Below are 27845 nucleotides of genomic sequence, written 5' to 3'. Positions count from 1 at the left end.
CAAAAGAATGGAGGAAGGTAGCTACTGGAAAAGCTTGGACTGTGGCACATGCCCCCTCATGTCTCAGAACACACATTCCTTCCTTGTCACTATTTGTCTCTTACTAAGACAGCATTCCTTCTTTCAAAACAAAATGCTTATTACCCATTTCCGTTTTAGGTATGAGTGATGGGATGTGATCACTTGCAAGCTGACTACTGGGGACACTTCAGGAAAGGATGTCAGGACAAAATGTCCATTTGTCCCTTGGCAAAGAAGAGTAGAGAGCCAGCATGATGTAGAGAGCCAGTGTGGTGTGATGTTGAGCATTAAACTATGACTCTAGCGACCAGAGTTCAAATCCCCACTCAGCCATAAAATGAGCAGTATGACCCTAGGTATGTCACACATTCTTAGCCTCAGAGGATGGCAATGGCAAACCCCCTCTGAAGAAACATGCCAAGAAAACCCAATACTGTAATAGGTTCTTCTTAGGGTCAACATAAGTTGGAAATGACTTGAAGGCACACAATAGCAACAACAGAAGTGTAGAAATGATTTCTGAGCATTCAATCATCCTCTGAGAATAAAGCAACATCAACTCAATTTTATTTGTTTTATGCTTAATCTAATAGGTGATGAAACACATTCCCTCTCTCAACAGAGTGAGTAACAGTAGGATTTATAAAATGTGCCCTTGAATATTGCTGTACTGCTACTGTACACTCATCATGATAGACACTATAGCCCCACTTCCTAGGAAAATACAAAAATGCTTACAGTTAATCCAGTCCATCAAACCAGACTGAACATTTTATCTACTATCAGGACTGAGCTTTTTGAATTCAGTAACCACCCACCAACCTGCCCCTCCTCCAACCATCACACCCCCTCCATTCCATCCTTATTCCAATTTTGGGTTTCAAGACACTAATGAGACTGTGCTTGAATCCAAACCTGTGAAATAAGTACTGTGTGAAAGTACTTATTTTAGATACCTGCAGGTTTTAATGTGATTTTTTTTTTTAAAAAAACCCTTTTAACCTTGTTTTATTGGGAGGGAGGGAGGTAGAAAGATGTTTGGAAACAGGTGTCTTGAAAACCAAAATTGGAATAAGGGTGGAATGGAGGGGGCATGATGGTTCGATGGGGGGCAGGTTGGTGGTTGGTTACTGAGGCTAGGTGGCCCCCTGATCATTCCCACTACAAAACAATATCTTCTCTGTTTGCACCCATGTCTGACAAACACAGTGCTGCCATTTTAAAATGGACATTTGCATATAAAACTTAGCACATCTTCTCAGCTCAGCATTTAAACTTACCCTACTTTTATGGATTCACTTTATAGAATGGCAGCTTCCCTTCTGAGGAAAAAGAGGTAGAGGGGTCATATGGATCAGGGAAGAGACTAGTGGCCAGTTTATCATTTGGATTGAAGAGACGGTCCAAGATCCATAAAAGAAAAGCTACAGAAACATTGAAATCTTTGACAATGTTGCCAGATAGATAATGTAGAATAGTTTCTTACCACCCCACATTTTCAGCACCTTTTTAGGTATGCCTCACAGTTAGGTGAAAATTATATTGCCTCCTCTCCTCTCCCTTTTGGGTTATTGGTCAGTAAAGGATGTGAGAATTCCCCCAGCTTCCTTCAACACTCTCCCTTCTGGAGCTTTTGCCACAGGGTCCATCATATGCAGTGTAGAAATGAAAAAGGATCAATGAAGCCATATCAACAGGTGTACCCCAAACATAGTTCTGGCTATGGATGGTGGGAGCTGCAGTACCAGTGACAGGTCAATTCCTTTAGTTGTGCCTAACTGTAGCTTTCAGTCTTGGCCATGTGTGGCAAGAGGAAAGGGGAAACAAGGTATTTGCCTCACTGGGTGCCAGGACTGCCTTTGCATCCTCTGCCACTCCAGTTTCCATTTCCTCCTCCTCCTTTCTGGAGCTTGGCAGGCCAGGCCAACTATATGAGGCTGGCCTCCTCTGGCCTTGAACTCTTGTGAAGACATAACAGTGGGGATTTGTTGGCATGTTCTTGTTGCCTGTATGAGGATTGTGCAAGCTGCAGTGAGTGAGGGCATGTCACATGATATGAGCCTCAGAGAAGGGCAATGGCAACCCACAACTGAGCAAATGTAGCTAGGAGGACAGGGGTGCTGTGAGTTAGTAATGACTGAAAATTACACAAGTATCATAGCAATTCACAAAATCATGGAGGAGTTATATTTGAACAGTGTGTATGGGGGCACATAGCTTTTTTTGGCATGGTACCCCATGAAACCTTGGTGGCAAAGGTTTCCTGCTGAACTGATGCATTTAAGTGGATGTTTGATGGAATAGAATCTGTGATAGTCCCAGTTGGGACTAGTTGTGCTGATTGACAACACACACCTGCTTCAGGTTAAACATCACACTCTCACCATCCCCTCCTTCCTCAAGCCCATAACTTCACAGCCCATCCCTCTACTAGCAACAGCCTTCTATAGTTGAAGTTTCCAGATGTTTTTTCATAGGCATCCCCCCTCCCCCATTACAACAGTCCATGCGAGATGTAACTAATGCAGACCAAACCTTGGCCTTGTCTAACTGTACCAGGCAATGGATGCAGATGTTGTACCAGCCAAACTGCTGACAAAAGACTGCTCTCTAATTGTTGTGAGGGCCTTTCAGCCTTGCCAAGATTGCTCTGGAATAACAGTGGCCCTGCCCTTTTCAAAGCAAAAAAAATGTCCTAGATGTTTTGGCTGCTTTTTCCAGAAATGCATGAAAATTAGATTTGCAATCTGATTTTAGCAATAATATTATCAAAAAGAAGTGGGGAAGATGGAAGAGGTCTAGTGGGTATTGCAGCCATCATTTTAAATGTCCTTCAACAAGCTCAAAATGTCACATGTCTGCTCCTCACCATCTTTAATTAAACTTCACATTGGAAAGGTCACTATGCCCTGCCTGGTTCCTATCCACATCACTAGCTTGATGGCAGTGAAGGAAAAACTATGGTAAACAAGTTTCTACTTACAAGAAAAGAACAAAACAAAGCCCTGTCATTACAGTTGGACATTGTGACTCTAAAGCATAAAACAATAAAAGAATGATAATAGCTTATAGGATACTTGGTCTGAGCATTTCAAGTTGAATTATTTTAGTTATTCTTCCAACAACAACCACATAAGCTTGGCCAGAATGATCAGCCTGAGGATGCAGATGGGGAAAGTAAGGCTGTTGAAGCATGGCATCCCAAACTTAAACCTGAAACAGATGATATTTTAGCAGCAGAGTTTGGCTTGGGTTTGAAACTAGTGATCAGCTGGATAGTCAGGCCCACTTAAATTATTTAAATTTCAGGAGCTGGATTGAAATTCCACCCCAGCACCAGAAGAATTATGTTTGAGAAATAAGGGTGTTTTAATGGATGGGAGAATGTCACTTTTTAAGATGAGCTGCCTGAAGATTTCTCCTTTCCAAGTAGAGAATTATGCTGGTGTTTCCACAGATAATGGGAGCACATCTGTTATTTTTACATGGAGTCTGTACTTTCTCTTGCCTGATTCCCTCTCTCAGCTGAGTACATACATTATATTCTAGACAGGCAAAAATGGCTGTTCCACTGGCCTAGAGGCAGCATATGCATACTTTTTTTGTCGTTAATTACTGTGAAGTCAGCTTCGACTTATGGTGACTCTATGAATGAGAGAGGAGAGTCCTCAAACACTGAAACCACACTTGCAAAATAAATCAGCTCTAGTGCGCACTACTGTGCCCTGGATTGACCCCATTAACATTACACTCACCAGTTTCAACCTGATCTCAAATTGTTTTTGGAAACCATACAGTTCTTCCACTTTGAGGTAATCTTGGTACAAAAGGGTGTTTCTGTGTTCATTGAATCAGATTATTTTAGGTTACACGACAGCAGCAGCTGTGTTGTTTTTTCCTTTCCAAGATGCATATCCATATCAACCAATAGCCTTTTTTGTTTTCTTGTCATTCTTACCATTCACCTACACTCCCATTGGATGATTCCCTCGTGTGGTTTCCTCACCTTGGAGAAGTAAATGCTTCCTCACCTCATTTATAGAATACACAGCTTTGAATAAAGGCGGGACAAAGACTGGAGGACCATAGTAAGAAGGAAAGAGCTAAAAAGAGTTCATTTCAGTTCTAGGTGCCAGCTCCCTGTAGTAAATCATGCAAATCTCCCCTCTACCCAAAGCTGCTGTCTCAAGCTGCCCCACTCCGTTTTACAAGGGAGCACCCAGGGTCAGGAGGGGGTCTGGTTTGCCTTCACATTGTAGCAATTCCACCTTCCTGCCCTTGACCTCCCAGCTTGTTTCCATTCTCTGCAATTCTTACCCAGGGAATGAACTGCATTTCTGTTTTGTTAATTTCATAGCACTCACTCCCTTCCCCCGCCATAATAGTCACCACTCGTGCTTCCATTTTTCATTCCTAATGGATGGGACTGTGGGTGGGTATGTACAAGGGCTTCCCCATGTCTGAATGACTTAGGGCTTCCTTTCCTCTGTCTCACATCCGTCCTGCTACCTCTTGTCAGGGCAAACTGTGCCACATTTGACGGGGAAACAAGTGGGATTGGGAAAATGACCTGCTTGAGTTACACAAGGGAGCATTTCCACAATTATTATTAAAAAATTATCCTGCTTATCTGTCTGATGAACTTCTGAAGCTATGTCTGGAAAGGACATAGCAGCTGGAAATAAAATGGAGATTTTAGAGCACTCAGGGCCAGTTGAGACCAAACCAGTTAGGAGTTTAGTGAACAGCTAAATAATCCATTTTACCTTTCCTGGTTTGAATCCTTTTCCAGGGTGCAGCTCGATATTATTATATGCATTTTGCCGCTGAAGCCAGCTCCTGCCTAAAATCTGTCTAAATCCCGACTAGAATACGAGTTTAGCCAGTCGATTTGCAAAGCCAGGAAATTCCTGACTTTGCAAATCGGCCGGCTGAGCATGGCTGGGAGCCAGTTTTTAGGCGGGAGGCAGCATTGGCAGCAAAATGCATATGATGCTATCCAGCAGCACCTCAGAGGAGGATTCAAACTGGGAAAGGTAAACCAGATTCTTTAGCTGTGTGCTAAACTCCTAACTGGTTTGGTCTCAACTGGCCCTGAGTGCTCTAAAATCTCCATTTTATTTTCAGCTGCCAGCTTGTGAACCAAGGGAAATAAATCGGGCTTGGCAGATCCATACATGCTGCTCCCTGGTGTTGGGGCCTCCTTGCCTCAGGTTGTCTTCCCTCCCTTCCCCAGTGTCTTGGGGCTGGGCAGAAAACCCAGTTTCAAATACAATTTTTCCATCAACACCTCAATTTTGACAAGACAATAATAACAGGGGAAGCATTTTAATTCCAATTAACCAAATGCAGTAATACTGCATTTATAATGCACTTACAACGAAGAATCAAAGGATAGATGGTTCATTTTTCCTAGGATACCATGCTGGAAAGGAGAGACTTTCAATAAATGGGTGGATGAGATGAGGAGCAAGAAAGGATCACCTGGGGGCTTATGCCAAGAAGCCAGGAGAGCCAATTTGCAACTTAGTCTGAAGGTGGCTGGAGCTTGGAAAGCAGTCTGAGGATGGGGGCTCTGCTTTGGGCATCAGCAACAACTGCGGCAACACAACTGCCACCCTGGACCTCACAATGACCTAACTCAGACAGGCCATTTCTCCAACGTTCCCAACCCAAGCTTAAGCCAACTTGACAGCAGTTGACAACAACAATCTAGTAAAGAACCTGGCTATAGGGTTGAGTATGGCCCAGGGTTAAGTGTAGTCCAGTCCCTATTAACCCTTTGGCATCCCATTTTTTCAGTTTTTTTGAAATGTCCCAGTTTTTCTTTCCTCCTCCCATATTCCCCACCCCACCTTTGTCCTCATTTCACTTCAGTTGCTGCAAACTGAGCTCAAAGTGCAAAAGTAGTTTGCCCCCCAATTAACTCAGTGGAGAGAGGTGGAGGACAGAAGGGGGCAGAATTTTGCCCTCCCCTGCAAATTCAGGCAAAAAGAAACTGCTGCAGCCTCTCCTAGCTTGTATATTTTTCCTCGTTAATAGCCTTTGCCATCATGACCACCCGCTGATGTTGCTAGGCCACAGGTATCCTGGCTTTCATCTGTGAAATGTCAGAGGGCATATATTCTTCTTTAAGGTATGGGAAGGGACAAAAGAGATTCTGAGAGTACAACGGGCCATGGATTTTGTGCACATCAGCTCTACAGACTCTCCACCAGTGCTTCCTAAATGATGGAAATCCTTCTAGGAGAGGAGTGACAAAGCATGGTTCACAGTTCAGAGTAGTACTCTGAGCCCATTCAGTTCATTTTTTTTTTTTTTTGGATTGAGAAAAGGATAGCTACTGTCAATTTCATTATGCTTTGGGTGATTGGAGGATGAAATTTTTAGGCTTGTAGAGTCCTTCCTTTAAAGCAGGAAACGTTTGATCACTCCAGGTTTGGAATACACACACACACAGCAATAGCAAGTACATTTCTATACTGCTTATCAGTGCACTTAAGCACTCCCTATGCATATTTGCAAAGTGTAAGCTAATTGCCCCCAACAATCTGGGTACTCATTTTAGCGACCTCAGAAGGATGCAAGCATGAGTTGAGCTTGAGCCCTTGGCTGGTATTGAACTTGCAACCTTGCGGTTTGTGAGTGAGTGGCTGCAGTACAGGCATTTAACCACTGCACCACCATACATACATATATATGCATGCCTGTACAGGTTAAAAACAATAACAGCCTGGGTGTGTATGCCTGAAAATCTGGCAAAATGGTGAGTAACAATCCCTGGTAGCAGTATTAAATACTTTAGGTCAAAGGGTTATTTCTCTGCCTTCTGAAATTTGTAGGGTGGGATATATTGGATAATAATGGGGATGCTGTCCTCCAGAGCCCTGCAAAGAGTCAATGTAGCCTTCCATTCCTGGCAGTTGCTTGTTCTCTTCTAGGACGTCTTCTGAGGCTGTCAGAGTTATGATGATGACAGTGAAGTCAGAAAATATCCAGTATAATTTTCTTTAGGATTATTTGAATGTAATTTGTGCTTCTGTTGTGCACTTCTTTTTGTTGTTGTTTCGTTATTTAAGTATCCCTCAATTTAAACAAAGTTTTGCTAAGTTCATAATGCTTCTTGGATGTGGGTCTCCAATGTAATTAATCTCTGCATTAGTGATGTCAAGTTCTAAGGAATGTGTGCCACTCTGGGGAAATACCTAAACATCATGGAACATGACTCAAAAGTTACAAAGCACATTCACAAGGAAAATCGACAGGTTGCAGCTATGCACATTATGGCCATAATCCTTTGGGTGGCATATGAAAGTGTTAAGTTGTGCTGTGCACATTTGAATTATATTTTTTGTACAATGCAGAATGGATGTATTGAGCTGATGGTGGTGGGAATGGCACTCAACGTGTGGAAATTTTGCAGATGTGCACACCTAGAATGATGTGACAATGTGCACTGCACATGGTGCTATGAGGTAATAGCTCTGCACATCCACCATTTCTTGTATGTTGGCCTAGTGTGGTATTCAGTATAGGAATTCTGCAGTGTTAGCAAAAAGTAACTCTGCCAGTGAATATTTATATTACCTTCAGACAATGTAAGATCTTGGTCTACGTGTGCATTAATTATAAATACAGATCATGGTGAAACACTCCTTTCCTTATCAGCTGAATTAGAAAATTCTTGTCCAGTATCTCATAATGCTGCTTCCATTCAGTCATTTAATTTATTGTGAATACTCAATAGTATTATTCAGAAAGGACAACAACACTGGTTCTTAAGAATTTAATCGAACCCTTTAAAAAAAGGAGACAGACACTGGGTACATATTGTTGAAGAATACAAAGTTCACATTTTAATTTTTTATACCATTTTGTTTTAGATCTATAGATTAAAAGATTAAGGATAAGTGTGTCTTTTGAGACAAAGACAATTTATACCTTTAGTCAGGGGTAGGCAACCTGCGGCCCGCGGGCCGGATGCGGCCCGGCGAGGCCTTGGGACCGGCCCCAGCCCGGTCCTGCCGCCGATTGTCGCCAGGGCCTTTGGCGTCTCGCTCGAGGGGCATGGTGGAGCAATTGTCTATAGAAGCCTCAGAAACATGCATTCATCTTAACATTTTTTTAAAAATCAGCAATTTTTTTCACGTGTCCTCCATTTTTTATTTAAAAAGTGCCCTCCATTTGAAAATTTTGTCCTACATTTGTCCCGGTTTATTTATTTATTTAATTTTTTTAAAATTATTTAATTATTTATTTTTTGGCTTCGGCCCCCCAGTTGTCTGAGGGACAGCAACCCGGCCCCCGGCTCAAAAGGGTTGCCTACCCCTGCCTTTAGTGAAAGGACAAATCTGTACGTAAGCATTTACATAGCTGTACTCTGATTAAGGATAAGCTTTCTCTATTATCTAGAAAAATAGAAGTGTAACATCTGATAGTTTCTTTCAAGGTCAGACAGCTGAGTTTAAGGAAGAATATTACATGTTGAAAAACAGACGTGGTCTACTAAGATTATTTTCCTGTAATAGACTTACAACAGTTAATGAGGCCTGGGCAAGAATTAGGAGAGAGGTGCTTTCTAAGTACACACAGGGCCAGCTCTATCATCAGACAGACTGAGGTAGCCCCCTCAGACAGCAGATACTGGTGGCAGTGCCTGGACTTTCTTTTGTCTTGGAGGGCAGAATAGTATGTAACATAGGTCCAGTTTCATACTCTCCAACTGTCCTGATTTAGCAAGGACAGCCCCAGTTAATCTTCTGTCATTCTATTTTCTTAGCTGCATTTAAAATGTCCCAGTTCTCTCTTCTTCCCACTTTCTGCTTCATCTTTGGCTTACTTGAATTTTTGTAAACTGACTTCAAAGAGCTCAAAGTATTCTGCACTCAAATAACACAATAGGAGAGGAGAGGGGATTTCTCTACTGACAATAGTAGTTTATGTGTTCTTCCTCATTGATGTATTTTTGACCACACACTTTGCACATTCTGATTTAAGTAAGTCCCAATCTAGACATTTGTGGTAGATCTGAAGGCTTTAGCTCTTCAATGAAGGCATCAGATCTGTGCATGTATTTCATTTGTTGTGTACATTTTCTCTTGCAAGGGGCATAAACAGAGTAGTTGCCTATATGGGCCTGGGAGTGCTGTGTACAATTCATTAAGGTCTGCACACATGACACAGTGCACACAAGGCACAATATGGGGATTTTATTATCCTTATCCCTTACCAATTCAAATATACCCATCTACAACAAAACACCTGTCACATTTTTTCTAATAAAGATTTAAGTTTAGAATTGTATCTGGGTTAAACTAGCTTTCATTTCCTTCTAAAATAATCACCACCATAATAGAGTGACACCTTTCAAAATATCACTTCCCACGCTTTAAAAAAAAAAACACTTTGGAAGTAAAATGTAAAATAAGGCAGTGGGGGCCTAGGCATTATATATTGAGCTTAGAACAGGTCATTTTTCATTACAGCATAATACAGTATAGAAAAGAACATTTTACAATGATTACAGGAATAATACACTCAGGATGCTATAGAAATGTGTGGAATTCTGGTTACTTTAAATCCAAAGGAAGTTTTGTGTTTGTTGTTCCTTCCTTCCTTCCTTTTTTGATGACAAGAACAGCTGGATAGCATGACTGAGTTGACAATTTACCATTTAGCATAAACTAAACAGACAGAGAGGTGAGAAGCACTGGTAGTAAACTAATAAAGCTGCATGATCATGAGGGAAAATTATGTTCAACTGGTGGTCTCTTTTACATTGCACCACACCAACTTGGGCTGCTGGACAAGACACCTGCCTTTTGGTTTATAGTGGAGCCTTCCTCACTCACAGGACAAACAGATGTGATGGAAATTTCAAATAAATTTACTACTACTTGCATCACTTTGTAGAACTTGGCTATTATTTCTGAATAACTCACTGATAATAGAGCCTAAATCACATTGTCTACAGTAAAAACAGATTTAAATATATCACTGATCTGGAAACAACAAAGTGGCCCAGTTTACATATAACTCCAAGCCAGCACTCCACTAATTCCTTGGCATTCATTTATAAGCAGCATGCTGGTATCTGATGACTCTTGCTGCAAATGAGACTGGCAAAACAAACCCTGTGCCTTCAAACTGTGATTTATCATGGCACATGAATCAGGGAGGCTCGGTTGCCTCTCTCTCAAGAAGCCAGAATCATAAGCCAAGAACTAGCTATGGTTTATGACTCTTCTTTGTCAGAGAGAGAAATAGATTTCTGGATCATATGTCAGAGGATGCACAGCCTGTTTAGTCTTTCCCATTAAGGGATGAGCCACACAAGATTGATCAAGCAGCATACAGAACTACACTGACTCATTCACAATAATCGGAAATCTTTAGAATTCTGTATTACTATAACAAGTGGATGTGGCTAACATAACGACAATAAAGCAAGGTGTGGGGGAGACTGTATTGTGTTCTGCAAAGTCTTGTGGTTCAGAAGAGATCAATGCACTTTTAAACAGACATACAACCACACACACACACACACACACACACACCTCATATTTCAATGCTCTATTGAAACCACTAATGGCTGAGCCTTCACCTTCTTGCCTCTTCTATACTCTCATCAGATTTCCCCTCCAAACTGCTTCTTTTTCCTACTGGGTTTAGAATGCAGTGATGCTGCACTGCTAAGACAGATGCACTTGTTAGCCAAAGCCAACTTTTACAAATTCACAAGATGGGAGAAAACATCAGGTCTCAGATAATGGCTGGACATTTTGAATTTTGGACAATGTGACAGGTATTTTGGATTCTCCTGGTGCTGGGGCTTTTGTGACTGGGTGAGCATGGGCTTTTATGTCAGCTATTCTCTCTTTAAATTTTTGCTGCAGGTACATTTCTTCTTTGGAGTAGCTTTTAGCAAAAGCGGACATAAGCAAGCAAGCTGCCATCATGGTTCCCCCAATGCAAAATAATACTGCTCCTGCCAACTTGCACACGTCAAGGGCTCTGTTAAACTGAACAGCATGTGTATCCACCACCACAAAATTTTCTACTCCAAGAGCTTCAATTTTAGGGGATACTAGGAAACCTGCTATAAGAACTATGATCCCTGTCAGCATAAACACTGTTCCCGAGATGAGTCCAACCTAGAAAACAAAGAAATTTAGAAAAATCAGCAAAGCTGAATGGGATGGGTTTTGTTTGACTGCTTTCATTTTGAGCTGATAAATATATCTGACATGTCACTGACATCTGTCATCACTCCTGTGGAACATGCAATGCTCTAAGTCCCCTGAGGCTTCTGTCATGTAGAATTTGAGTAGACAGATGATTTCCGCAACGTTAACCGAATCAACAAGCAGCGGAAGGAACACAGAGGCAATGAAGAATCTGCAGGGTGTGTACAGATACAGAATGTGTGCATGGACATAGGCATAAATCCGACTACTAGACTCAGCTAGCATAGACTAATTGAATCAAATATTACTGAAGTGTTCATTTACCAAATTCCATTGGATCAATGGGCTTACTCTAGCTGGGACTAGCAAAGGAGTTAGGCCATAGATCTTCAGATTTTAAAGAGGAGGAGGAGGAGGAGGACATAATAAATTGTTTTAAAAAATGATCAAGAGAAAGAGTAAAATTCCATTCCTGCTCTTTCATATGTTCAAGATAAAATTGCAACAAGTTTGGAACTTGGAAAAGGTACTTCTACACTTTTTTTTAGCCTACAACTCACAGCATTTCCCAGCTAGCATGACTAGCTGTAGTATGAAACTCAGGAATGTGTCCAAGGTCTGAACGAATTAATGTAATTTAAGACCATTTATTGCAGTTTTATTTTTGTGTGGGTACCACAGAGGATGCATAACAGCAGTGAGGAACCTTTGTTTCAGGTTTCAAAAAGCAGACACTCCAGCTATAATCACAAATTGTAAGATATTGTAGAAGCTGTAATATGAAATATCTGGAGGGATGAAGGTTCCTTACATCTGAACCATAGTAATGGGTAGCAGGTTCATTCACCTCATTTTGGACACAAAGGATGAGATCTTAGATTTCACTGGTGGAGAGGCTGTGGAATCAACCCCTTCCGCTTGATCGCCTCCATCAGTATACAACAACAGCCCAAGGGCACCAGGCATGCTCTGTTGCCCTGGGCACTGACTGACTTCGCTTTGCTGTTTTCAAGGTGATTCCTGCCCTCCCTCCATTATTGAGGGAATGGAGGAGTGTCTGATAGAGATCTCAAGGGTTGAAAAAATGCCTCCTCCCCATGGGTTGGAAGCAGCCTGCAGGTCACACAATACCTACTCTGCACTACAGGCATACTCAGTACAATCTTTTGTTTGCTGTTTTTAAAATTAAATTGCTTTGGAGTGTTGTGTGTGAATTTCCAAATAAATCAAACTAGGGTTCAGTCCATAGTAATGTCCTGTGATAATCTGATAAATAGTATGGTAGCCTTTAATGGTAGACTGTTATTATTTACCAATTGCTTTCCAGCCTGGAGCCTTCCAGATGTGTTAGACTACATGGACTATCAACTCCATCCATGAGGCAAAATGGCCATGATAGTCTAGGTTGATAGGATTTGTAATCTGAGAGCTCTGGAGCATACCAGGCGGATGAAGGTTGATGTACATAAGAGAGAGAGGAGAGATAAAATATTCACTTTTTTTGGCTGTTTCTCAGTCATGATCAGGTAATAACATGGGCCAACTTTTCAGCTCTTTGGTTGATTCATTCTGAGAAATCAGCATTTCTTTTTTTACTGAGATTAGCCTGGAAATGTGTGTATTTTCCTTTGTGACACTCTAATATTCAAAGTATTGGTGCTTGAGAATGTTGCTTTCCAGTACTAGAAAAGTACAAAACTCCCAGAATCCCCAACAGGGGTAATTTTGGGAGCTATATTCCAAAAAATAATATCCTCAAACCCTGCAGAATACTCCTTTAAAATATAGTAAGTGCTATATCTTCAAAGCTTTTGAATACCACAGAAGGAGTTCACCCAGGCCTCAAAACTTCCTATTTTGCTACCTGCTTGAGGATGTCAACACAAAGGGGAGAGTCGAGCATCTTGAAAGCCCATACATAGTTAATGGTGCAGGACAATGATGGGGTAGCTGTACCTTCCAGAATGCAGAGCTCCACCTGCTGGGTGATCTCTGGATCTGAAAATCATCATCATACTCCCAGATGGATGCTGTGCAGTCCTCATAAAACTGATGCAGGTAAGAGCGAACTCCATAGCGCTGGTAAACATTGTCTGGGGTCCCCCGTGGTGCCTGCTTGGATGCAGAGATGTCAGCATAAGCACTCATCCTTCTTACCTGTAATGAGAGAGGTGACAATGGAGTGCTATTAAACTCTGGTATGGCTCACAAAAGACGAGAAAAGTCATAAGAAAATGACCTTTTGTAGTCTTCCCTGCTGGGGATTGTAGTCCAAAAACTGTAACTTTTCTAAGCTCTTTCCCAAGCAACACATATAACTGGTTTTGGATTTGTCTACAGGCATTTCATATACTCATAGTTTCTAATATTCACAAAGGCCTTGTGGCCTCTTGATATGGTAGTGGTGGCCAGAGGGAATTATAAATCTAATAGAATACCATGGTGGGAATCCTGTATGGCTCAGTATAGTGTAATAGTTTTGCATGTGGAATTACACTACAGTTGGCCATTCACCACCACCCCAGACTTACCATAGAGCCATTGCAGCACCCCACAGTCATTTCGTGGGGGGAGGGCACTTTGGAAAAGCATATAGCTATGTCTCCATGCCAAAGATGCAAAGGTATTATTACATCATCTACTTCTGGGGTCTAATAATTTTGCATCTAGTTATGGGGCACAGCCAGACACTTTCCTGCTCTACCTCTCATGGGGAGGGGTTTTGATCATTTTGGAGAGAGGATGGAAATAGCCTCTGCAATGACCAAAAAGAGAAGTTGACTAACACCAGAGTATGTCACTAAAAGGATGCCAGTTGATATTTTCTGGACAAGCAAATTTATATCTCTGTTGTGAATATATAGTAGCAACTAAGAGGTCTTAAAGGCAAGTTACCAATAGCATAATTGTTTGTGCTATCTATCTATCTATCTATCTATCTATCTATCTATCTATCTAATTTCATCTATAATCTATCTACCACTGTATTTTTGTATTCCATAGCTAAAACATAAATAAGAGTTTGGTAAACATATTTTTCTGGCTTACAGTTCCACTGGTTTTCTGGGGAATTCTGTGAATTTAATAGCTTTTAAAAATTTTTAAATTTATTTTTCAACACAAACATAGTTTACAAGTCAATATAATTCTTGTTACATCTTATTTGTTAAACAGAATATAACTTTTGTTACCTCTATAACTTCATTGATATGAATACCATACTGAATTTCCTGTTTCCGATGTTGTATATGCTCTGCTTCTGTATACAAATCAAATCAAAGAGAGTGTGTTTGTCTTCCCACAATTTTGCAACCTTTTTCCTTTTTTCATCATATTGTTGAAATGAATTATTATTTATATATGCTGATAAAGTATCTAATATACTTAACTCGTGTAGCTTTGTTACTCATTCCTCTATTGCTGGGACTGAATCAGATTTCCAATATTTTGCATAGATTAGGCGGGTAGCAGTTATCATATATAACAAAACATTTAACTCATCTTGAACCAGGTTATCTTCTATTATATCGGTTATATTTAGTAAAAAGAGTGGGATATTTTTCTTTAAAATTTGTGTAATATTTTTATAAATCATTTTCCAGAATTTTTTTGCTTTGCTGCATTGCCACTGCATGTGGTATAGAGTCCCTTCTTTCTTCCTACATTTCCAAGAGTTTTTGTTACAGTTTTTCCCTATTTTTGCTATCTTTGAAGGTGTCATATACCATCTGAAAAAAATCTTAAAATAATTTTCTTTTAAATTACTGCATCTTGTAAACTTTAAATTCTTTTTCCAGGCAGTTTCCCAGCTTGCAAGGGGAATTTCTTTTCCAATATTTTGTGCCCACTTAACCATGTTTGTCTTGACCGTTTCCTCATATAATTCCCATTCCAAAAGATATTTGTAAATTTTAAAAATCAATTGTCTCCCCTTATTATTTTATCAAATTCAATTATATCTCTTTCTATACCTTGTTCTCGCATATCTTTTCTAAGTTTAGTATCTTGGCCAAGGTCTGATTATGAAAATATCAGTCAATAAATTTACATATTCTATATCTGGCAGCATTTAGAACCAGCATTGCTAAAATCATTGCAATTGCATCTTGCAATGTAAATTAAATTATATTGTATCTTGAAGTTATTGTAAATAGCTATTTCTGCTACACGACTGCTCTTCGTCTTATGTATTTTGGGAAGATTATATGAATAGGAATGTATGAGTAAGGTTAGCATCAGCAAAAACTAAATGTACCTTGGTCTCTTCAAATAGACTGTGATTTCTTTTTATAGAACTCATTGATTCACTCTGATGTAAAGCAAGGTTTTGCTCTATAAACTCTGCTTCTAAATTTAATTTTTCACAGTGAGTTTAGTCTTAATGGTCTCTTTCCCATTAAGCAATTAGAACAACCAACAATAAAAACCCAGCTCTATATGCATTCCTTATGATGGAGAACATCAGCCTTCCAGTTTAAATTATATAGAAATCAGTAGGACATGACATTAAAATGACAAGCACACACAGAGACTACTGCCAGTTTCGTCACTATGACAACAGTCCCCAAATCTCTCAATTACATTTATCAAAGGTTTAAGCTTAAGGTACATTATGAGATTTTCCTACCTGCTGTGAGTGGTATTTTTCCTACTGGTTTAGGAATGTTTATGCTTTATGAAATTTTGTTTTTCTGCTATCTGATCCTTTTATGCCTCTTCTTCCTTCTTCACATACAATGCAGAAATACCAACAGTCTGGATTATAATGCTCCCCCCACAAAACAATAATAAGGTAAGACTGTAGAGATACACTTTACTTCATAAGTAGGTGCATCCTTTAAAAGTTAATAGTGTCTATTTCCATCAATGTTACATATGGCATTCTTCCATATATGTGAGGCTGGACATTGATAAGAATTGGAAAATGAGGAATCTTTCAATGGACATTTGGTGGAGATGACTATGGGATATGTTGATAGAAAAACATAAGACAATGTGAAAAAGCTGGCCAGTAATAATAAGGGTCCCTTTACTGGAAAGTGCTTTCCCCTTATAGTATATGTTAATGTTGACTTGGAAAACTCCTCACCTCCTTCACAGCATCAGGGTTTATGGAAAGATGTTCTGTATAATATTTAGACATGATAATCATTTAATTAAAAACAAAAAACAAAAACAAGAACACATGGCATTCTTAATGGAATGAGTGAATACCTTATACCCCAATACTGTGTATGGTTTAGACCGAGCTTGGAAATTACAGCTCCCAGGAACCACCAATCAGCATGGCCCATGGCTGGGATGCTATTGAGTGTGATCCCATGAAACATCTGGTCTCTGTTTTAGGGGAAAAACAATTAGGGTGCATTCATCCTCCTTTAACCTCTTCTGGGATTCTTCACCAGCTACATTTTCATCATCTGGATTCACCCCCATCCCTTTCCTTCCCATTGGTAAGGATCATCATCATCATCACCACCACCATCATCTTGCTCCTCCTGCAGCAAGTCAAGTGCCTATATGCATACCACAAACAGGATGCTGTCCCAGTCCCAGCTTCCAAAAAAACCCCTTTCTTTTCCAAACTCTGGTGTGGACATATCATTGCAGTGGAAGCCTTTGGGCTTTTTTTCTTCACTGTCAACAGCCAAAGCAGCTCTCAGTGGAGAATTATGAAATAAATGAGTTGAAAGGCGATAGAATTAAGATGACTGAAAAGGAGATTTTGGGGAAAGTACATGCTCTACACACACAGACATACAATGGCCAGAATCCCAAAGCCAGCTAGGAGCTTTAGACACCCCTCCCCCCAAAAAGGAACCTTCTAACCTCTACTATGGAGGCCAAGAAGCTTGCTGTGCACCTACCTCTGTTTTGGCAAACATGTCTTTTTTGCCAGGCTGTTTAAGCCATTTTAACTTTTGGTAGTGTTTACTATGCAATTATTTTTATGCTCTTTTATCCTGTGCTAATTATTTCATTGTCATTGACTTTTGAACTTCTTGATTTCTTGATGGAAGCTGCCCTGGACCTCTGTTATTTTTAAAGCTCCTCAACAACTGAGGCTCTTCTCCATTTGATCCTTCTGGGAAAGTCTCAAAGGAGTGTATGTATGGTAGAATCTTTTCTGGGATGACAAAGTGTCTCTGGAATGATCTCCCTAAGGATATCAGTACAGTCATGCTTTCAGAGCCGGGGATGATACATATTTTCTCTGTCTTCTACTGAACTGTATTGTGGATCAGAACTCAAACTTGCAGCAGTGAATTCAAAAATAGAAGCACAGTTAATATAATTCATAATTACAAACCATAATTACAAACTTTACAAGTTGATAGGCGATAAAGTAGAACAGAGCTGCTCGTTGGACTAAATCAGAATGGTACTGTAGCTGTGCCAACTACAAATCTTCTGCTTGACAGAAAAGGTATTATCTTTACCATCTGAAGGCCAGCTGGAACATGCTTGCAAGACAAAGCTATCTCCACTGGGGGAACAATGAATTAAATCCAAATGCTACATTGTCCTTCTTCCAATATAAAATCCAGTCTGTTTCTTGTTGGGGTTTTTGTACTGGCTAGATTACTTAATTCAATTTCTCCTCTACCCAAAAAGGTGATGATACAAATGCTGTCAAAGATAACAGCACCAGTCATTTGTTTGGCACTGCATATGTTCCTAATTGAATGCTTAAAGTGATAAACAGTGAAGCAGAAAGGTGTTCACTAACCATTACCACCAATAAATAGCAGCACCACATATTCTTCCTGGGGGACATTTCTTGGAGGCTGTCAAAGCATGGGGTGCCTCACATAGAAATGTGGTTGGGGGACTGCTGTGGGAGTAACCACCAGAATGTATTACAAATCGATGAAATCTTCTGTTGCCCTACCTATATGGAGCAATTCTGTCCATTGATCAGCTGTGGTTAACTGGATGTAATGCAGTCACTGGGCCAAGTAGCAGTTGGCAGGTTTCAAAAGCGGATCAATGCTTGGCAAAAAGGCTGTAAGAATCCTTCCTCTGTTGGCTCTACTCAGCATCTGTGTCCATGTTTTGCTTTCTACTGAATCAGGCACAGTGACATATCAGATGTATGCATGCAGACGATATACAGTCTGTTAGATATATGTAGGGATTCTTGTGTGCCAACACATTTTAGTTTTTGTAATTCTCAGGCTATCAGGACATGAAAGTAACAAATCATTTTTGTATTCAGATTGCCCTTATGGCACTGGTGGCTATAATTTTTTTTTTTACTTTAAAAGTCCAGATCCATGGGACAGTGTGACCACAAGCAAAATAATAAACAAACAAACAACCCAACACTTTGTGAAAAGATTCAAGGCCTAGATCAATCTAAAAGTGCCACAAATTCAGTTTTGAAGGTTAGCCAAATGGTGAAAAGCCTCTATATCTCTCCCCAGGCGACCAGAATAAGATTCTCCAGATAAACTGGCCCCCTTTATGCTAGCGGTCTAATGTTCCTTTTGCCAAGAAAGAGGCTGACTGAGAGGAAAATGAAGAATGGGCTCAAGGCCAGATGACTATTTCTTCAAGATTCTCCACTCTTTAGATTGGAGGAAGAGCCTGGAGGGGGAAGTCCAATCCAAGAGGGAAAAGGGTCTCACCTGAGACCCAGTTTTTGGCTTTATTCAGAAGTTAATATTCTTAACTGAGCAGAGCAACAGGGAAGAAGCTCATGGGGTCACATCCTCTAAACCTGCCTTATAGCTCACTTATAGCCTGCCTCCTTAACTTCATCAAACTGTACAACATGTACATTTACAGGAACTTTCAATCCTGCACAACTTCAAGGGCTGTCTGGAATGTTTTCAGACCAAATCTTCCTCACACTAGCAATTAAAAGACGTCATGTACCCCAGAATGGAGGGGAGAAGGGGCTCAAGCCCTGCAAAGATTAGGTTTGAGGAGCTGATCCCCACCTGAAATAATCAGACAAAATTGGACCCCCAAGACCCCCATGTAGTTGAGCCCCCATCCCCAGAACTCCAGATCTGAAGTATATTAAACAACCACTATTTTGGGACATAGCCATGTTAGTTTGAAATATCAGCATGCAAAAGGATCTTCCAGCACCTCTGTAACTAACTGAGCAAAAGGCTCAGACCTGTAGACTTCCATCTGAGGAAGCAGACCCAAAATCTTAATCTACAGCGTCTTTTGCTCAGTTTGCCTTAAAGGTGCTACAAGATGCCTTTGCAATCACTATTTTTGCTGTTGCTTTCATGGTACTGATTGTCACCACATTTAGTCAAACAAAGATGATGATTGCTTCAATGTGACCTCATTGCATTTTCTTCTTAAATAACTATCTGCAGGTAGTCAAAATTAATAATGACCTGCCTGTCAATGTTCGGCTATCCCCACACCTTAAAAATAGTTCCAGGGGCACTGGAAGACACTGTGCCATTATTCCATCTTTCCCCTTTCCTAATAGAGTTTCTAACCAAAGGACAAAGACACAGAAACAGTGTGTGTGTGTGTGTGTGTGTAGAAATTAGAGGAGTGGAGGATGCCAATAGGGAAGCGATGATCATTTGTTCCAGTTCCCTAAACATGCAGATTTTTATTGTCTCAGCCCCTTTATGAATCAAGAAATTGGCTCCCTTCTCATGCCAGATGTGAGAATCTTCACAAGGTTCATTTGCAAATGAACAAATAGGGCAGGTATGTCATTTGAAATCTGATGTTCTGGATGGTTTATTGTTTTATTGCTTCAGTACTAAATTGAACAGTTAAACAGCAGGGATTCAACTGAGTCTGTCTCTCGCAGGTAAGCAAGACCAGAAAAACCCACTATGATACCTGAAGCAAGTCACACTCTCACAGCCTCAGAGGAAGGTGATGGAAAACTTCCTATGAACAAATCTTGCTAAAAAAACGCAGAGATAAGTTTTGGACTACAGCTTCTATAATCCCCCACCCAACTATGGGAAATGGCAATGTTTCCAAGTTCTGACAGATAAGGATCAATACACCTGCATGAGTATTCACTACAAGTCAGTTGAATGTCCATACCAACCAACAAAGCTAAATCCATGCATGAGACAGAACTGCACCCCTGTTGTTTAATTGATCAGTTTAGCACTGATGTAATAAAGCTATAAAACCATCCAGAACATAGAATTTCAAATGGAAATTCCTGTTCCCAATTGGAATGGGTGAGCTTTGCCCTATGTAAGTGATGAAACATTTTAATTATTTCACACTTCACATGCAGGAAGAACAGTAAATATATTCCCCACTCTTCAGGGATGAGAAGAATTATGACAGCAATTTATATCACTAGATCCCACCATTTGGAGCCATAGTAAATTGTGAATCAGACAGGATAAGGATGGGATAAAAGCCTTGCCCAGGTTCACCATGGACAGCACAATTGTATGTTTGAAGCTCTTGAGGGTCTTGAAACTGCAGCCTGATGCTGCTCACCAGCTTAAGTGTCCACCAAGCCTCACAGACTTCTGCATGAAGTCAGCACAACATGTGAACATTTTAAAAATCTGAGTGCCCTCACTAGATGCAAGTGAGGTATAGAACTAGCAGAGGAAGGGTGTTTAAATCAACAGAGGCAGCCCAGTTATGCAACAGTTTTGCCATCGATGTTTGCCCCTTTAGACTTTTTAATGCCAGGTGAAGACTTTAAATGACTGGGCCTCTCACTTTTAAAATCTGTGATTATGATTTGGTGGTTACTATTTTGAGGGTTAGTTTATTCGTTTATGTCACTTCTAATTTTCTGACTCTGTGTTCCATTTCTGTTTTGTTTATCTTTCGTAAGCCACTCAAAGAGGTTTATGGGAGGAGACAGCAAACAGATATAAACAAGCAAACAGCATGGAACCAAAGCTTTGAAATGGAAAGTGGATTTTCTCTGAAAATAATTTGGTTAAGAGTGGGGGAAAAGGATATCTTAGCAGAATCCCAGCTAAGGGTTTCACTCACCCTAATTCCAAAGTCATTTTTTGTAAATTCTGACAAACATTCATATCTGAAACACATTATCTTTTGTCAACGTGTGTGTTTAAAGTTATAATCTTAAAAACCTTTTAGAAAGATTTTTTTTCTAAAAGGGGCATTATTTTACAAAATAATTAATACATAGATGTAGATTATTTGTATCAAATTTATTTAAGAATATAATACAGATTTCTATATTCTTCTCAGAGGAAACCTTAAATTGTACCTTAACTTTTAAGATTTTACTTGCATGGAAAGTTATAGTTGCAACTGAACTTTGCACAGTAGAACAGCTAGATTTGTATCAGGAGTAAGGTCATTAAGAAACAAAGAAAATGTACAATCAGATCTTTGAAACATACAGCTGCATAGTAGATAATCCCTTAGCAACTTCTGTTGTCATGGTAAAGGTTGCCTTGTATGGCTTTTGAACATTATTACACTCCAGTGATACTTTGTAGGTGTGATCAGATTTGTGAATAGATGCATTAAATGTTCGGAACGGTGCTGCTGAGAAGACTGAATGAATCTTTAATTCATTTAATGATATTTTCATTAGTAACTGAGTCAATGTACTTTTGTAACGTGAACATTAAGCTGCAGGAAAGAAAAGCAGAAATACTGGTCTTGGTCAGTCTAGGGACACATGACAAATCAAAGAATTTTCATAGGATGGATTTCTAATGTCAGATGTGCTGTACTTTCTGATACAGGATTTGTGTGTGTGTGGTACACTTGCATTGCCAGACTAGTATCGTAGAGGTCTGTGTTCAAATTACTACTATGCCAGCTTCACTGGGTGATCTTGGACACCAGGTCAAGCCTGACTTACATGACAGGACTTTTGTGAAGCAGAGAACCACATATACCACACTTAGGGTTGCCATAATTGTCCACTTTTACCAGGGACAAAATGTGGAACAAATTCAAGACCAAACTGTAGGACAACTGCAGGACAAAACTCAGCCCAAAATGTAGGACATTGAAGAAAAATGGTGGACCTTAAATGTCCTACATTTTGAGCTGAGTTTTGTCCTGCAGTTGCCCTACAGTTTGGTCTTGAATTTGTCCTACATTTTGTCCCTGGTAAAAGTGGACAATTATGGCAGCCCTAACCACACTGGGCTCCTTGGAGGAAATATGTGATCTAATTGAAAACAATCAACCAGAAAACAAAATCCACTCATACACATCAGTAGCCTGTAGCATAGTTATTCCTAACTAAAACAGTGAAGATGAAAAACATCTTTGGAGTTCATGAGTTTGAGTGTTCCCCTGCATTTTAGTGTAACAGCAAGGGAAAGCACTTAACCTCTTCCAAGATGAAACCTAAGCTCAAAGTTATACTGCGTATAGCCTTCAAGGCCTTTCCTGAATCCCCCTTACCTCTAGACTGCTGTTCATATTTGATCTGATTATTCGAAAGACATTTTGTAATCAGATCAGATATTTAATGAAAATATCATTAAATGAATTAAAGATTAAACAGAGGCTGGATGGCTGGATGTCAGAGATGCTTTGATTGAGAGTTCCTGCATAGCAGGGGGTTGGACTGGATGGCCCTTGTGGTCTCTTCCAACTCTGTGATTCTATGAACAGCATCCTCTACAGAGAAAGCTTGGAATGACCTTTTAAAAAATCCATAGCTCCCAGCATTCCACAACTATTATGGCTATTAGTTTACAAGAAGTAAAATTCCAGGCTCTGTTAATAGGTGCCAATTCCATTGGCATCACCATATTCTACGTGCTTCTTACCATCACAATGGAAGTGCCAGTAGGGCTTGGCCATATTTTCCCAGAATATCTTTTACTGCTGAGAAAATACAATTTTCTGCAAGAGAACCATATCTGGATCCTCTGTGGAATCATGTGCATTGCTCCAGATGCTGCTCCAGATTAGGCCTTAGTTGCTCCTTGGCACTGATGCATATCAACTATTTGCACATTCACTTGAATGACTGTAACAGAGCTTAGAAGCTCACATGCTCAGCTGCCAAGTGGAAGACTCTAAACTGATGCCACAAACACAATGCCATCCAGTTGTATAACATGCACTATTCTGTTAGGTATCATATCATGTAACAAGTCAGTGTGAGGTGATGGTGGGGAAATGCTTATTAGAATCACAGACTCCTAGAGGTGGAAGAGACCCCAAGGGCCATCCAGTCCAACCCCCTGCCATGCAGGAATGTACAATCAATACACAATACTATTAGGTGTCATATGTTCCTCTCTAATATTGTTTTGCTCCTTAAAAATGTTTTTAGACTTTTTTTAATTGCTAGAATTTATTTGCTGAATATTTCCTTGAGGAAATGGGGAAACATCTGTCAATAGATTATAAGCAGAAGCTTTTCTAAGTTTTTTTTTTTAAAAAAAGCTATCCAATCTATTTGGTTTTTGAAAAAACTGAGTACACACATTTTTGAGAGCCAGCATGGCATAGTGGTTTGAGTGTGAGACTGCAACACTGGAGACAGGGGTTCAGTTCTCAGCTTGACCATGAAACCCACTGGGTGACCTTGGGCAAGTCACACTCTCTCAGCCTCAGGGGAAGGTAATGGCAAACTTTCCTCTGAACAAACCTTGCTCGGAAAACCCCATGCCAAGTTCTCCAGTTAGGACTGCCATAAACTGGAAATGACTTGAAAGCACACAAGAACAAACACACATTTTTAAACAAGCTAATATACAGTCTGAATCCTCCCTGGAAGCCCAATTGAAGCTGTTGGGCTAGTTGCTTTTATGTACTTTGCTACATGATGTGTTATAATTACTGTATAGTTTTATATTTTATTACTCCTTAGATTGTATGTCTCTGGCATGATTTAATGTTTGGAATTGATTGTATTTGTAAAGTGCCATGTAAACTTATGGTGCTGTACAAATTGATGATGATGATGATGATGATGATGATGATGATGATGATGATACATTGTGGCTCACTGGAAAGGACCGTAATGCTTGGTTTAGTGGAAGGAAGAAGGAAAATGGGAAGACCACCTTACAGGCAAATGCACTCAGTTGAGGAAGCCACAACTCTTGAGCTTGCAAGACCTGAGCAGAGAAGTTGATGGCTGGGACTCTTGGAGGCGTGCCATGCATAGGGGTCATCCTAAGTTAAAAAAGGATCTAAAAAGGCAGTTAATAGCCACAACTTGTGTGCACGTCAAGAGTGAAAAGAGTGTGAGGGAAGGAGTTTTCCTGAAAGTTTGGAAGTCATGGGAGGTGGCAGCCAAGGAACTGGGCCCTGGAAGTGTAGGGAGAAGGGAAAGGAAAGGAAGGAGCTGGCAATGTGGCTGCTTGAGCTTGTAGCAGGGCGCTGGCCAAGGTGCTGAACCCCAGATCAAGATGCCAGATCCTTGCAGTGTCCCAGGCTGGCTCTGCTCACTCAAGAGAAACCCATTGCTCCTTCTCTGCTGGGGAGAGGCAGTGGGGTGGAGTGGTTTGAGGACTGGACTCTGACTCTGGAGAGCAGGGTTCGACTCTAACCAGCTGCCCAAGGCAACCATATCACTCACCCTAGTGATAGCACTGGCCTTGAATCATTTGATTGAGAGTTCCTGCATGGCAGAGGGGTTGGACTGGATGGCCCTTGTGGTCTTTTCCAACTCTATGATTCTATGATTTCTTTGAGGGGCAGGGGCCAAGGATTTGAAGGAAGTCTTTGTGTTTAGCCCTGGTTGGCAGAAAGCAGCATCGTTCCAGAGGTTTGTGTCTTGGACTGTGATTCTGGAGACCAGGGTTCCAATCCCATCTCAGCCCTGTAAACCCAGTGGGGCTGACCTTGGGCAAAGTCACACTCTCTCAGCCTCAGAGGATGGCAATGGCAACACCCGCCCCCCCCCCCGAAAAAACTTGCCAAGAAAACTCCAGGATAGGGTGGCCTTTGAAGGCATGCAACAGGAGGAAGAAGAAGAAGTTGGGGTTTTAAGGGCAAACCTTGTTGGGGGAGGGACAGCCTAGAAGATCGGCCTCCCTTGACCCTGGCGCCCCATTCACACGAGCAGTCTCTAGACGCGTGTCTGCCTCCTCCCTCCTGCTAGTCTTTCGGGGTCTGATGGGGACACCGGGAGGATCCAGTCGCTGCAGGCAGGAGCCCAAAGCACACTCTTCACCCCCCCCCCCCGCAAGAAATGACATTCTTCTTCGTCTCTCTCTCTCTTTCTCAGCCAATCTCTTTCCTTCCCCCTCTCCACTTTTTGGTGGGAGGCCCAAGCAGTTTAGGGGGACCAGATGCCCTCCCCGCAAAGGAGGACGCGCCCCCCCCAGAATGGAGGACATCCCAGGGGGAAAAGAAAACATGAGAGGACCTGACCAAATGAAAAGCTCCGAACAGGGATGAACTAAAACAAATGACAGCACTTGCTCATAGGGAAACATAGGGGGACATTTTCCCATAGGGAAACATTGGGGAATACTTGCCCATAGGGAATCATTGGGGAATACTTGCCCATAGAAAATCATTGGAGAATACTTGCCCATAGGGAATCATTGGGGAATACTTGCCCATAAGGAGACATACTTATCCATAGGGAGACATTGGGGAATGTTTGCCCATAGAGAAACATTGGGGAATACTTGCTCATAGGGAAACACAGGGCAAAGATTCAATGTTTCCCTCTGGGCCAGTATTCTCCTATGATTCCTTAGGGGCAAGTATGGTTTCAGCACGTCCTCTCAAAAGACTCCCCGAAAGATTCAACTCCCTGCTTTCTAGCCCTGCTCAGAATGGGGGAACCTGTCGGGAGCCCTAGTCCGGGGCAACGTGGGGGGTCCTCCCGGACAGGAGGCTGGGCTGGAGGACGCGTCCGGGAAAAGGAGGACGCCCGGCCAGGCTAGCCCAGAATCGGCTGGGGAAAGCGAAGCAAAGCCCACCTTGGCAAGGGCTGCAATGGAGGACCCCCCCCCCCCCAATAGTTACCTGGTCCTGACCTTCCTCCTCCTCCTGCTCCTCCTTGCTGACCGGTGAGCAAATGCAGCCGGGGAGCTGCAGATCTCTCACGCGGTGCCTATCATCTCAGCTCTGCTTTGCTCGGCTACAGCCCCAGATGCCAGCCCCCCCTCCTGGGCATGCGCACTGAGAGCCCCGAGCAGAAGCAGCAGCAGCAAGAGGAGGAGGCTCTTTAGGTCCTGAAGCCATCAGCTGAAACCCTACCGCTAGTCCCATCTGGAGGAGATGCACTGAACCAATGGGATTTGAAAAAGCCTTGACTTCAACAGTGGATCCAATGGGGCTGCTACTTGGTACTAACTAGGAGGATTTCCCCCACTGTCCTTGTAAAGAATGCAAACTGAGAGTGGTATAAGACAGTGCATCCCTTGGAGAATTCCCTCAAGCTCCAGGGAGTGCTTTTTAAAAAAGTAATTTTAAAAGTAATTTTAAAGCTATTTTTAAAGTAATAGGATACTTTAAAAACACACACACTCTCTGGAGCTGGAGAGAAGTCTACAAGGAATGCATTGTTCTATACGCTCTTGTTTTGTCTTCTTTGCAATCCAGGTAGGTAGGGATGAGAGAGAATTGCTAGCCATAAAGATCCCCTTCAGGAGAAGAAACTGTTCTGGGCAACTGTTATTGCACTTCTGTTTTGCTCATGTGCTTCCAAGGCATCTTGTTGGCCACTGTATGGACTAGATAGGCCTTTGGGCAATCGAGCCCAGCACTGCTTATGTAGTTACAATCCAGATGGCATTACGGTTTAGTGGAGATTTGAACCCAGGTGTCTCTGATCCTAGTCTAAGCCCTGATCTTTCCTGCCATGCTGTACATTGTAGGGATATTTTTTGTAGAAAATTGTAGGAAATTTTAGGCTGAGGAAGACAAAGTGTAGCCCACGAAGTTTTGTTGGGCTGCAAATCCCATCAGGCCTAGCCAGCACAGTGAATGGTGAGGAATGATGGGAGAAGCATCATCTGGGTTAGCTAATATCAGTGCTCCCTCCCAAAATAAAATGAAAAAGGATGTCTTATTAGCTGCCCCTTTGAGGAAACTAAATCAGAGACCCAAATTCTTTTTTTAAATGGCTGAATGTGTGAAAGGGATCTAGGAGTTCTAGTAGACCACAAGTTGAATATGAGTCAACAGTGTGATGTGGCAGCTAAAAAGGCCAATGCGATTCTAGGCTGTATGAACAGAAGTATAGTGTCTAACAGGGAAGTAATAGTGCTACTTTATTTTACTTTGCTCAGGTCTCAAATGGAATACTGTTTCCAGCTCTGGGCACCACAATTTGAAAAGGATGTAGAGAAGCTGGAGCATATCCGGAGGAGGGCAACCAAAATGGTGAAGGGTCTAGAAACCATGCCTTATGAGGAGAGACTTAGGGATTTGGGTATGTTTAGCCTGGAGAAGTGAAGGTTAAGAGGTGATATGATAGCCTTGTTTAAATATTTGAAGGGATATCATATTGAGGAGGGAGCAAACGTGTTTTCTGATGCTCCAGAGACTAGAACATGAAACAATGGATGCAAGCTCCAGGAAAAGAGATTCCACTTCAACATTAGGAGGACGTCCTGACAGTAAGAGCTGTTTGACAGTGGAACACACTCCCTTGGAGAGTGGTGGAGTCTCCTTATTTGGAGGTCTTTAAACAGAGGCTGGATGGCCATCTGTCGGGGATGCTCTGATTGAGAGTTCCTACATGGCAGG

General features: G+C 41.3%; 1 protein-coding gene across 3 annotated transcripts; it reads right to left on the bottom strand.

Annotated features, from left to right (window-relative positions):
- Positions 1-7838: 7838 nt before the first annotated feature.
- LOC149317093 (neurensin-1-like) lies at positions 7839-26244 on the bottom strand. 3 transcript variants are annotated; one of them, XM_089516842.1, is made up of 5 exons: positions 26118-26204; positions 14399-14466; positions 13164-13364; positions 8354-11174; positions 7839-7962 (listed from the first exon to the last, which is right to left on the bottom strand). In XM_089516842.1, exons 3-4 carry the CDS (start codon positions 13353-13355, stop codon positions 10776-10778), a joined length of 591 nt encoding a protein of 196 aa, XP_089372968.1. In that variant the 5' UTR covers positions 13356-13364; positions 14399-14466; positions 26118-26204; the 3' UTR covers positions 7839-7962; positions 8354-10775. The 3 variants fall into 3 exon arrangements, with proteins under 3 accessions (XP_089372968.1, XP_089372966.1, XP_089372967.1); XM_089516840.1 differs by lacking the exon at positions 14399-14466 and having other exon boundaries at positions 26118-26244; XM_089516841.1 differs by lacking the exons at positions 7839-7962; positions 14399-14466 and having other exon boundaries at positions 8000-11174; positions 26118-26244.
- Between the last annotated feature and the right edge of the window lie 1601 nt (positions 26245-27845).

The sequence above is a fragment of the Sceloporus occidentalis genome, unplaced genomic scaffold (assembly GCF_023333645.1).
Source record: "Sceloporus occidentalis isolate IW3139 unplaced genomic scaffold, rSceOcc1.0.p SCAF_3, whole genome shotgun sequence".
NCBI lineage: Eukaryota > Metazoa > Chordata > Lepidosauria > Squamata > Phrynosomatidae > Sceloporus > Sceloporus occidentalis.
This window is presented reverse-complemented; position numbering and strand designations above follow the sequence as displayed.

Bases quoted from the DNA above. Each gene is read 5' to 3' on its own strand.
- LOC149317093 (XM_089516840.1), bottom strand. From the start codon at position 13,355: ATGAGTGCTTATGCTGACATCTCTGCATCCAAGCAGGCACCACGGGGG. The intron at 11,175-13,163 runs GTACAGCTACCC...TTTGTTTTCTAG, and splicing joins GGAGCTCTGCATTCTGGAAG to GTTGGACTCATCTCGGGAAC.